The sequence below is a fragment of the Arvicanthis niloticus genome, chromosome 10 (assembly GCF_011762505.2).
Source record: "Arvicanthis niloticus isolate mArvNil1 chromosome 10, mArvNil1.pat.X, whole genome shotgun sequence".
Classification (NCBI taxonomy): Eukaryota; Metazoa; Chordata; class Mammalia; order Rodentia; family Muridae; genus Arvicanthis; species Arvicanthis niloticus.
The window spans coordinates 17,494,998-17,507,897 of record NC_047667.1 but is presented as its reverse complement, the minus strand read 5'-3'; the positions used below and the strand labels follow the sequence as shown (position 1 = coordinate 17,507,897).

Sequence of the window (12,900 nt, the reverse complement as noted above, 5' to 3'; positions counted from 1 at the left end):
AAAGGTTTCCATGTAATATTAGGCTGCCCTCTGAGATTACAGATCAAAGGAGATGTATATTGCTTTTGAATTTCAAGTTATGAACAGGAAAATGAAGGGTAAAATAGTAGAAAAATCCCTTAAAACAAGTGTTTTGGACAATACTTCTAAGGACAAGCAAATTAGTATTAGTAAGTGGGGGGGGGGAGGGGGGAAGGGGGTCTGGAAGGTCCTAAAAAGTGAGAGAAGCCCAGTGAGGGTAACCCCAGGAGGGTAACCCTAGCAGCACAATAGGAAGAGCACCAGGAAATAATATGCCAGGCCAGGCCTTTAATCCCAGCACTTGGGAGACAAAGGCAGATGAAGCTCTGATTCTGAGGCAAGTGTGATAGTGGGTTCCATCGTGCAGGTGTGTGCATGTGGGTAAGTGCACATGAGTGCAAGTGCCTGTGGGGCAGGAGGCATCAGATTCCAAGAAGTTGGAGTTACAGACTACTGTGAGCCACCAAATACTCTTAACTGTTAAGCCATCTTTCCAGACTGTATTTTCAAAGATTTTAAATTCACATTAATTTCCATTTTCATTGTGTAACAGCTTTACAGGGACTGAAATTATTAGCTTATGCAAATATTTAAAAATCAATATAAAGGGACTCAGCAGGTAAGAGCTCGGCTGCTCTTGCAGAGCATCCACATCTAGTTCCCAGCACCTATATGGAGGGGCAGCACCATCTGTAACTTCAGTTCCAGGGGATCCAATGCCCTCTTCTGACCACCCTGGGTACTGCATCCAAGTGGTACACTTACATACAAGCAGAAAAACACAGACATAGAATAAAAATAAATAAATCTAAAATATTTTTTAAATAGACAGCATCATACCTTTTCTGTTTGTAAGAGAAAATGATTTTAGTAATTCAGTTAAATGTAGCCCTTTGGCCAACTTTCAACGGTGTAGCACACCATAAGCTTGGTGAACAGTAAGGAAGCCAGGAGGAATAGGCTTTGTAGTCATGCTCACCTTAAATTACTTTGTTGGCCAGGTGGAATGACACTGTAGTAGACTGGCATTCCTGTTGTGGGCAGAGATCCTTGATTAGACTGATTAGGGAACACAACAGGCTGTTGGTAAGTCTGATGGGCAATTCCTTGAGAACCTTGAGGCAGTGAAACCTAAAATTTGAAAGACAATTTAAATAGAAAAAGGAATTTTCTAAGCCTTACAGATGTTTATATCAAGATTCTATAAATGTGTAAAGCGTTACGAGATAAAACAAGCTCACCAAAGCATCAACACAATGGTCTATGTGCCCTTGGGGTAGCTATTAGTTTTGACTGACTCTTATGAATCATAAAATACGTTGTGTTTTCAATTTTGAAAGATAGGATTTATCCTTAAAAAAAGTTATTTTAAAAACGAAGCCTGAGTAAAACGATGATCTTGTGACAGGGGAGAGACATCGACTTTACCTCAGGCAAAGCTGACAAGGGCTTGGGGAGGATGTCAGTGAAGCACACAAAGAGCCATAGAGCTTCAGGTATCCAGATGAGGCACCATTTCCTCATTTAACTAGCTATGAAATACTGGGTAAATGATTTAACTGCTCTGAGGTACCCCAGTTCCATATCAGAAAAGCTGGAAATGTATCTCCAGCAGAGGCAAGGACAGACTGATCTAATTTGAGATAGAACATCTAAAGGATTTAGCTGAGCAAGCACCTGAAAGTGAATTTTCAATTCTCCACGAGAAACTGGATGGTCTTGGTAGATCTTAGCACTTTATCTACTTCAGTTCATGAAGTTACAGTGAGAGCGTTATTGTGTTCTTACTAAATTCACCTAGCATATAACTTATGATGCTAACGATGTCACAAGTGACGGCCACACTGAGCACTTACTGCCAGGCTCCACATGCTTTGTGTATTATCTCATTAAAGCATCCAACAACCCAAGAAAGTACTTTTATAAATCCTTGGAAATTTTTGTTGCATTTGAGTTTTCTGTTGCTGTTTAGGTCTTACTTGAGACAGGGACTTGCTATTCTAACTGGCCTTATTGCATTCCAGGTTAGTGAGTACTACACAGTGACACCCAGCTTTCAACCTTAAGTCTTATTTATGTAACATATTTCTGAAATGCAACCTGCAACCAATCATCAAAAAATTCAGAGTAAACTCTTAATTACTTGCCCTTTGGTGCACTTATTCCAAATTAAAAACAGACAAACAAACTGATTTATCCATCTTTGTAAAATATAACATATTTCAGTCTTTTTGTTTACTGAGAAGGTATATACTTTTCTGAGATTATTTCCAATTGTATACTTTACAGTGAAAAAAATGACACAGCTTTATCTAGCTGACTAAAAGAATTTAAGTAAGTTTCTGTGTCTGTACACACTTTGTGTGTAGATGTATGTACTTATATGCTGAGAACAGAGGCTGACACTGGGTGTATCTCAATCCCTCTTAATCTTTTAATTTTAGACACAATTTCTCACTGAACCTGAAGTTCACCAATTTCACTAGGCTGGCTGCATCAGCAAGCCCAGGGACTCCCCTGTTTACATATCCCCAACACTGAAATCACAGTGGAGAGCTCATTTTGTGGGTGAAGATGAACTTTAGAACCTGAAAACTGCAAAGGAAGCGATATATACTAGGCCATTTCTCCAGCACTCAAATATTTTTAACAAGAAAAAAAAATCTGCTTTTATCAGGAATGATGGTAAATTCCTTTAATCCCAGCACTCGGGAGGCAGAGGCAGGCAATCTCTGTGAGTTCAAGGACAGCGTGGTCTATAGAGTGAGCTCTAGGATAGTCAGACCTACACAGTCAGATGGTTGCAAAACACACAATAAACAATGAAATCTTAATTCAGAGAGAGAGAGAGAGAGAGAGAGAGAGAGAGAGAGAGAGAATGCTGCTTAAGAATGTGTTGCTTCAGAACACACTGTTAAGAATGCAGTATTTGGCCCACCTGGTTTTTAGATGATAGTTTATCACTATTCAACTCATCTACCTAAAACCTACATGACAAAGGAAGCTTCTACTCACAGATGCAAACAGCGCTTCCTATAACCATTTACCACGGTGTGGGGACTGCCTGATAGACCTTGGAAGGGATTCATGTTATAGTGCAAGCATAATGCTTCAAACCCCAGAACTACAACACAACATGTCCCCCTAGACCAGAAACTGTTCTGAATATCCAGCTCCATTTAAAAATTATTATATTTACTGGGTGGTGGTGGCACTCACCTTTAATCCCAGCACTTGGGAGGCAGAGGCACTCAGATCTCTATGAGATGGAGGCCAGCCTGGTCTACAGAGTGAGTTCCAGGACAGTAAGGCTACATAGAGAAACTCTGTCTTAGCTATACTTTATTTAAAATGACATTTCTCTCAATAGACTTTGAGTTCTTAAAATCCAAGGGCAAATTTCTTTTACCTGAATCTTCATCATCAGCAGCAGAGTGAACTGCTTGATTCTCTGGATTAGATAATAAAACCAGAGTCCTTTAGAAGGTAGTGGAGTGTTTCTGGCTTGGTGTCAACCCTGACTGTCTGGGTAACAGGAAGCTTATGTGACTAGGTCATGAATGGATGGTACTGTAAAAGGCACAGAAGACACCAGGGAGAAGACAAGACAGGAAATATATTTTCATAGGCCTCCTTTTAGTAAGTCCTGTGTATTATCCACAGGCTTCAAAGCTAGACACTCCTGACTACTTTATCACAGTTCTTTCACAATCCCACATTGGATATATAACTGCTTATATCCTTCCCAGCCTCTGAATAGCTTTACAACTGATTTATGCTGGACTTTAAAAAAAAAAGCAGAGTTGAAGGCTATTTAAAAATAGGACCTCTCTGTGTAACCCTGTCTAGCCTGGCACTATGTAAGATCAGGCTGGCCTTGAACTTACAGATATCCACCTCTGCCTGTGGGCCACCATGGGCACTAGTTGAAGGTTTCTAACTTCCCAGTCTTTGCCAACAGACCTTTCACATGTTCACTGCTTCATTCATGATCTGTTACTAGTCTGTACAACAAGATCAGTATGTTTACCTATGTTAGATGGAATCTATATACAGTTTCTCTTTACAATAAGTTTAATTTCCTTTTCTATTTGAATGTAAATGACCCATCAACTTATTTCCTAACTTTCCATTCCTTAACTATGAAAAACCAGGAGGCTAATAAATCAAACCAACTTACAAATTACTTCCTATTCTGGTTAGTTGTTACTGTCAACTTGGCATGTGGGGAAGAGGGAAACTCAACTTGCATCCATCATACTTGCCTGTGGGCATGGCTGTATGAAATTTTATCAATAACCAATTGATGTATGAGGACTTAACCTCTGTGGGCAGGTGGGCCTGACCTATGTAAAACAGATAGGTATTTAAGCCTAGGAGCAAGCCACAAAATAGCATTCCTCTATGATTTCTACTTTAAGTTTCTACTCTGCTGGAGTTCTTTGTCTGATAAATGGCTTGTAAGCAGAACAAACGCTTTCCTCCCCAAGTTGCTTTTGGTCATGGTGTCTATCACTGCAACAGAAAGCCAAATAGGACACTCCCTAAATAAGAAAGAAGGAAAAGCAAATTCCTGAAAATATGTTACATCATAATAAAGATATGTTTATTTGGGGAAAAATGAACCTTCTAGATCTATAAATCAAACTCTATAACATTTGTATTTTATTTATTTGAGACAAAGTCTCATATACAGTGAGAGCTCTGGATGACCTGGAACTCATTATACAGACCAGGCTGGCTTTCAATTCACAGACATCTGTGTTTAATCCTTACAACCCAAGTGCTGGGATTAAATGTGTGTACCACCATCCCTGGCCTTCCATGGCTTTCTTTGGTTTTGGTTTGAGTCTGGGTCTCACAATATAGCTCTGGCAGTCCTGACAGTCACTATGTAGACTAAGATGCCTTGAACTCACAGATCTGCTTGCCTCTGCTTCCTGAATACTAAGAGTAAAGGTGTGTACCACCATGACTAGCCTATCGTGGCATTTTAAATATATGATAAATCATAGTATTTTGGAGACTGAAGTAAATGAATGGTAGTCTCATTCGGGAAATGGCACTTACATACAAATTCTACAAATATGGACTGATGGTCAGCATAATCTTTTTTTATTGGATATTATATTTACATTTCAAATTTTATCCCCTTATCCCATTCCCCACCACCACCCAGGAACCTGCTATCCCATCCCCCCTCCTCCTGCTTCTATGAGGGTGTGCCCCCACCCCCCCTCCCACCTCTCCACCCTCGAATTCCCTCCCACTCAGTGTTCAGCCTTCATGGGACCAAGGATCTCCTCTCCTACCTATGCCTGACAAGGCCATCCTCCCCTACATACACAGATGGACTGATGTCAGCATAGCCACCTTATTATATCTAACACTTATTCCTCACTTCTATTTTCCTTTCTATTCCTCTCTTTCCCCCAAAGGAGTTTTTAGAAAAGTGAATAATATAATAAAACACTTGCTTATCTAGCTGTAAAGTTGGAAACAGTACCAGGTAAAACTTACAGGCCAGTATCAATGTGGTTCAAATATTCTAAATTTTCATAAAGCAAATGAATAAAGTAATAGGCTGAGGGTAAATGAAGTTGATATAATTAACAAAACTTGTAGGATGATGTCCTCTTACAAAAGCATTTTGTGGATATTAAAGGGACAGAGTAGCTGAGTGTGACGGCAAACGCATGTGGAGGACCATGGGCTTGAAGCCAGCTCAGGCTGCACAGTCAATGCTAAGCTGGTCAAGGCCAACTACATAGTAAAACCCTGTTTCAAAATCTCAAACCAAAACCAAACATTTAAAGCAAAGATACAAAAGAACAGAAATGACACAATGCAGTCAGGCTGGCATAGAGCTTTCTATGTGAGCCTAGACTGGCTTTAAACCCACAATCTTTCTGCCTCAGCCTCTCAAACACTAGGCGTGTGGCCTTACCAAAGCTATCCATTCAGTTGATCTGAAAGCATCTATTCCTAAAGCAGCTGAGAGAAAACATACCTGATATGATGGCACTGAGGGGTAGGGGATGACCACTCCTTGGATATGAGGTCCAGTGCTGTTTGGCTGGCCTCCTATGAGGCTCTGACTCTGCGGTGACTGAACTCCAACTATTCCTTGGTAGTTTTGCTGCTGGTTGGGCATAACTTGATAACCTGTAATAGCAAAATGAGTTAAATCTTGTTTTGAGTTTATTATAAATAATAGTGTATTTCTGTAGTTTTAATCAAGCTGTGTGACCAAAAAAATCTCAGAATTTTATTTACTCAGCACATCTCCAAGCCTATAATAATATTTACAACATTTACCATGAAATAAAATTCTCAACCCTTTCCTAAATATATTAAAACAAAATATATGTATAAAGATTTCTTCTATGGATGAGGAAATTTACTGGGTCACAGACTTGGCTAACACAGAACAAGCACTATGCAATTTGTATTACAACACTTATGACAATTAGTCTCTGGGAATTAGTATGCCCTACATATTTGTTAGGACCGTGTTTAAGACTTCATACTACTAAGAGTAAAATACTGAATGCTGTGAACCTGTCTGTGTAAGCTGCATATAATCAGTGGCCCTGCTGAGGACAAAAAGAGTGTGCATGTGCAAGGAGTAGGTTTTCTAGATGGATTTATGTTTTTCTTTTCTTTTGTTTTGTTTTTTCAAAAAGAACAGAAGAAACAAAACAAAAAACAAGACACATCAAGACATGAATTGATTCAGGAGCGTGCCAGAAACAAAGTGACTGGACTTATTCAGACTTTTTTAAAGAATCATTTTTTCTCTGTATTATTAGATTGATCCGATGAAACAGACCATTAAGGAGATTAAACTTGATTGCTTACTTAAGTAGTAAGAACATGGGTTTACTTTTATGAAGTAAATTTTTTACTTATTAGAATATACGATAAGTAAGCTTAGAATATCAATTGTACTTTGTTACACAAGTCTAAGAACATTCTTTTATGAATACCAGTGAGTGCAATAAAGATTTCTAAACATTACTAAAAATTCTTTCATTAAAAAAAGGAAAAACTGATTAAAAACAAGTTATCATTTAGCTTTAGTGCAATGAAAAAAGTTTTTACAAAGGACACCAGTGGTTCTAGTTAAGATGTCAGCAGATAAAGGCTGATGAGGTTATGTCTATTGTGTATCTCCTATATTGCTTAAGTTTGGACACGAAACACAAAGAGAGCAAAAGAAACATTCTGTTCTGACAACATTCAATCCCATCTTTAGTGTATTAAATGAAACACTTCAAATTCATACACTTAATTACAAGCACTATCACCATAAATACAGAGACACATTTTCATCCTTAAAAAATTAAGGACAGGAACAAAAAAGGGAAAGGACTATGAGATATTATGTCTGAGATGTCACCGTTCAACACAACCACCCCCACACATACCCACCACCCGCACACAATGCACGCATGCATACAAGCCCTATCTGGCGGAATTCACTGTAATATAACTGAACTTTGTAAGTGTTTTAAACTAAGTAGTCATACTTCCCCAATAAATAGCAAATGTTCTACATAGTATTTATTTACTTTTGAATAACGCTGGAGTATCAAACACATAGCCTCTCACATGCTAAGTATCCTATGAACCACCCAACTGAATTCCAAGTCTCAATATTATTCTTACACTTTCTTTAAAAAGATCAAGGTTGTCTATTTAAGGGGGGAAAAAGGTATGTGTATGTGTCTAAACTGCCAATGTGGTTCTTTAAAAGCAAGAACAAAACCAAAAAAACCAACCAAACAAATAGCCTTACATATACTTGTCAACTTTTGGAAACCGGACTTGGTGCCATCTTTCCTAAAACTCTATTATGAAAACAGCCTAATACAGAAGGTTTTCAAATGAAGAGCTCCAGATACTATGTCATGTGATTTAATGTAGAATCACTTGGATAGTAAAATTTGCATTACTAAATTCCCTTTTCCATTTTTACTAATTGCCATATATAGACACATAAAACCAACGCCATCATTAACATTTGGAGATAATGATAACAGGAAATCTAAAATGCCCAGCACAGTCATCATTTACAGAGGAAAGCTTGTATTGTACTTGCCAGTGGGGTGACATGAGCAACGAGAATGTGACTGTCTCTAAAATGAAGATTCTGAGACATTAAAACTGTAAGATTGGAGAATTAATGGTCTTGTGAAATGGAGTACAATTCTTATACATATGGAGGTATTAATGTCTGTGATTTGCCTTAAAGAAAAAGAATATTGCAACAGAAAAGTAAAGGTCTGGAATACGGGGGGAAGATTACTATGTTTCAGGAACAGAAAGTGTAGTAGTTAGATGTAGTGTGTGGACTGAAAAGCCCAAGATAAAGTGGTAGTAGATTCCCAGTGAAGAAACAGTATAGGAGTAGATAGGTGAAAACCAATAGGAATGTCCAAATTTAAAGAACAGCAGGTGGCCCTGTCCTGAAGGAGGGTTTAATTTGGCTCATGGATTCAGAGGTTTCAGTCCATCATGGAAAGAAGGACAGAATGAAGTATCACACATGGTGCCCAAAGAGCAGAGAAAAAGAATGCTTGTGTTAGCAGGCTTTCTTCTTCCCAATCCTATCTCCTACCTCACAGGTACACACAGAGATGGAACATCAAAGAGGAAGGGAGAGTATTTCACTAATTCCTATCCAGTCAAGTTGACAATCAAGTTTAGGCTTCACATTTTTTTCCTGAGATCAAAGAAGATCCAGTGTGAAAAGGATGATATGGTTATGGCCCACATCACCTTTGCATTGAAATTAATTAATCCATTTTCCCTATTGACTCTACATTTTTGCATTAATATTTCATTCACAAACAGCATAAATTAACTGTGACTGTGTCCTTGACCAATGGTGGATTTATTAAAAATAATGACAGGCACTTTAAAGAAAATATCGTTTCCCCTAAGATGCTCCCTTGTGAAAATTCTGTTCACTATCTTATAGAATACCCCCCAAAACTATACTGATAACATGAATTTGCTCTTGATAATTCATCCTTTTGTGATTTGTGTATACTGCTAAACAAAATAGAAATGACATATCATTTAAGACTACAGAAAGAAATTTTAACACCCATTATTGTCCATTCAGAAAAAAACATTTTGTATTAACTATCACTCAACTAAAATGTACATATTCAATATTTATACTTAAAACAATGGTGAAAAACTCATTTATAGAGTAGAAACAAACAAAAATATTCTCTACACAAATCCAGACATACTATGTGCTAAAAGGCCAGTTTCTCGTAGCCCATATTTAGTAAATGCTTTCTGATGGCAATAGTTTAAGTTTTAATGTAACAAATTTATGAGGTTAAGTGTATCTTGTCATCTTCACAAAACTGGTAATTCACAATAAAAATCACAACAGTCTGATGTTTGTGGCTCATTCATTAAACCTCTTTTCCATTAGCTGAGACACAAATTTCATCTAATTAATCATGAATTGTTGAATTGGTTCGGGAAACAAATTAGGAAAAAAATCCCTGTTACTTGTGTCTAATACAAAGTCTGAAAGTATTAACATTTCTGAAACAAATGCAATAATCAGGTGCCTTTCAAATAGTCTTACTTGATGACAAGAGAGATACAGTAGAAAATTTTAAAAAATTAAAAATAAAATTTAAAGAATTAAAATTTGCAAAACATTCATCTATAATCACTACTTGCAATTCTAGTCACCTTTTCTTTAATGCATCTAAATATGGTTTTACAAGCTATGGGAAGGAACTGTATAAATTTTCTTTTCAAATGAAAAAATTAGATTTATTTATTTTTAAAGTGACATTTTTTTTACCTGAGATTTATTTATGTGTATGTGTGTTTTGCTTGAATATATGTCTATGTATCATGTGCATTAAGTGCCTAAGGATGTCAGAAGAGGGCATTAGGTCCCATGGAACTAGAAATACAGGTGGGTTTAAGTTTCCATGTGGGTACTGGGAACCGAACCCAGGTTTTCTGGAAGTATTCCTAAGTATTAAGTCATTTTTCCAGTCCCTAAATAACTTTTCTTAAGACATGATTAGGCCAGGTATAGTGGTACATGTCTTTGGTCTCAGCACTCAAGAGGCAAAGGCAGACAGATCTTGGTGAGGCTGAGACCAGCCTCAACTAAAGAGTAAGTTCTAGGTCAGACAAGATGATACAGTGAGACCCAGTCTCCAAACAAAACAAAACAAAACAAAACAACACAACATAAAACAAAACATGCTTAGACCTTAAGTGTAACAATTAAAGGATAAGAAAATAACTCAGTTATCTCTCCCACACTTTAGGATGAAAGCATGTACTACTAAGAAGCTAAAAAGGCTGAATATTTTAGGACAAACTATGTATTCTTGCCTCTAGCATAAAATTCAATTCAAAACTCCTAAGCCTTTTCATTTAGAGTATCAGGTAAGTATCACTGCTTCAAAGGCATCCCAGGTAACTGAGCAGCTGATAGTCATTAATTTTTTAGATGTCTGTACTGCTCTATGCACATGACATAACTCATTCCACAATCATAGAGACAATTATTTCAGAGACACAATTATCCTCATTTTTTTAGGTGAGGAAACAAAGGCACAGAAAGGTTCATACCTTAGTCCAAGGTCACAAGCCGGTCAGTGTATAGCTGGGATCTGCATGTAAGTTTTTACCTTCCCAGAGACAATTGTTGACATGGAATGAGTACAACAGAAATACTAAGATAAGAAGGAACTGTGATCTTTGATTTTCTGAGAATTTTGGTTAGAGAAGACATCTACTCTAGTGTAACACACCTAAGGTTTTGGGTAAGTTTAATTGTAGGAAAATGTAGAGTTTGTTTTTGTTGTTTATTTTTTAAAGATAAGAAACTATGTAGTTTTAGCTGGCCTCATTATACAGATGAATTTGCCTCTGCCCGTCTTTGTCTCCTCCTAAGCACTGACATTAAAGGCATGTGCCACCATGTCTGGCAAACAAATAGAATTATTATAAATGAAACAGCCAGCCAACTAAGTGTTCATTTGAATTAAAGAATATTTGTGAGAACAGATATAATTATCAACAATAGAAATCAGAGTAGTTAGTCCAGAAAGCAGCTATATAGACTCAGGAGTTAAAAGCCACCCAGAGTAAGTCTATACAAGTGGCCCATGTTGGACTCATTGTTTTCCCGACACTCTTGGCATGGTTTGTGTATTTCAAAGCTATATGCCTCCCTGACCTATGAGATTAGATTTCTCAGTAGAAAACTATTAGGAAAGGGAGTGGAAGCCCAAAGGATAAAGAATCTCAGCTGCTCTGTGTCTCACATCCCGAGTGTTCTCTTTTCAAGCTACAGTAGTCTTCTTGAGGATTCATCTGGGTAGGTTTACTTTAGACTGCTTTTTGCTTAAAAGAAAGACTCTGTTGCCATATTCTGGATGAGTCTGTAGAAGATTTTAACAGATGCTGGCTGTCTTCTCCAGTCTCAGACTTACTCAGTGGGGCTAGACCTGTTTTAATTAGGATACCTCATAAGCAGGGAAGCTGTTTTGCTTTGTCTTGGGTTGTCTGAAGCAATGACTTTCCATACCATCCACAGAGTTGCTTGCCATTCATTTAAACACCAAGGGGGAAACCACACCAAGGTTGAACCATACTGGTAGGAGACATCAGGAATCTTTACAATGGAACCTTCTAAGACTATCACAACTAAAGCCATCAAGAGGAACATTTAATGGTATTAGGACAAATATTTGAGTCTTTATTTTTGAAATCATAATGGAATGTTTGATCTTTCATTCTAATAATTTCAAAACCCAGTAAATGGATAACAAGTATGCAATTTTGAGTTATACTTTCTAAAGAGCAAGATATTGAAGTATTATTGGACTTCCATAATGCAAGAAAACTGTGGGGCCTGGTTGCCAAAGATTATCACACTATAATCAAAAAGAAAGTTAGAAACATGGAAAGCACTAAAAACATGGCAGGGTGTAATACTGTATTTCAAACACAGATAAGAATCTTCCTGTCATTAATGAAAAGCAAGTCATTAATCACTTAGTATCACATGGTATGAGGAATGTCTTACGTTATGTACATACATTGAATAAAAATAGTATTATTTAGAAAGTATTTAAACTGCTTGAAAAATTTTTTTTTTTCTGAACGTGTTTAAACAAAGCAATTTTACAGCATTAAGCCTGGGCTGTTAGGAGTGTCACCTATGACAAGTGGCTCTGTGATTCAAGTCTTTATCTAATCCTTCAGACAAGTGGAAATGGTACAGTTTCAAAGATACAGTATGAAGACTGCCAAGTATGAGACTGAGGATAAGGAAGGAGAAGTGAATTCCTAGAGAAAAAAAAGTACCATTGGATTAAAAAAAGCACCATAAGAGCATTTCCAGTATCCTGATACAATAAACCACCCCTCCCCCAGTACGACAGAAATTATTCTTTATCAAAAGTAGTTTCAGTGTATGAGAGAATTTACACTTTTTAAAATTTTCTCTGTGACTTATTTAGAAATAACCAGAAAGAGATTGAGTTATTTTATCAGAATTTGTCAATCTGGTGGGAAAGCATTATTCGAAAAGTAAGCAAGACTAATAGTAAGAGATTTCAAGCAGAATTCACTGCCATCTAGGTATCAATATGGGTGTTTAACACTCCCGTTCTTTGCTAAAGGATTATGCTGCTGCAACATTATCCAACTTCTTCCAGGACTTTCTAAGGAGAGCAGCAACAATTCTGCAACCAGAGAGAATAAGATCAGCTTGAATTGTTGCCTTAAGAGAAATCCTGGAAGGTTACAAGGAACCTTCTATTTTTAACTCTCAACAGAAGAGAGCAAGAAGGAAAATCAGTGCCAGCAGAA

The 12,900-nt window shown here is 37.2% G+C and overlaps 1 protein-coding gene across 8 annotated transcripts in view; it reads right to left on the bottom strand.

The window, feature by feature from the left end:
• R3hdm1 (R3H domain containing 1) overlaps positions 1-12,900 on the bottom strand; it is an 83,538-nt gene that overhangs the window by 19,400 nt on the left and 51,238 nt on the right. For all 8 annotated transcript variants that reach the window (XM_034512939.2, XM_034512940.2, XM_034512944.2 and 5 more), the window contains 2 exons: positions 6,032-6,186; positions 1,001-1,152 (listed from right to left, as the gene is read on the bottom strand). In XM_034512939.2, coding sequence (XP_034368830.1) covers positions 1,001-1,152; positions 6,032-6,186 — 307 coding nt within the window. The remainder of the gene's footprint in view (positions 1-1,000; positions 1,153-6,031; positions 6,187-12,900) is intronic.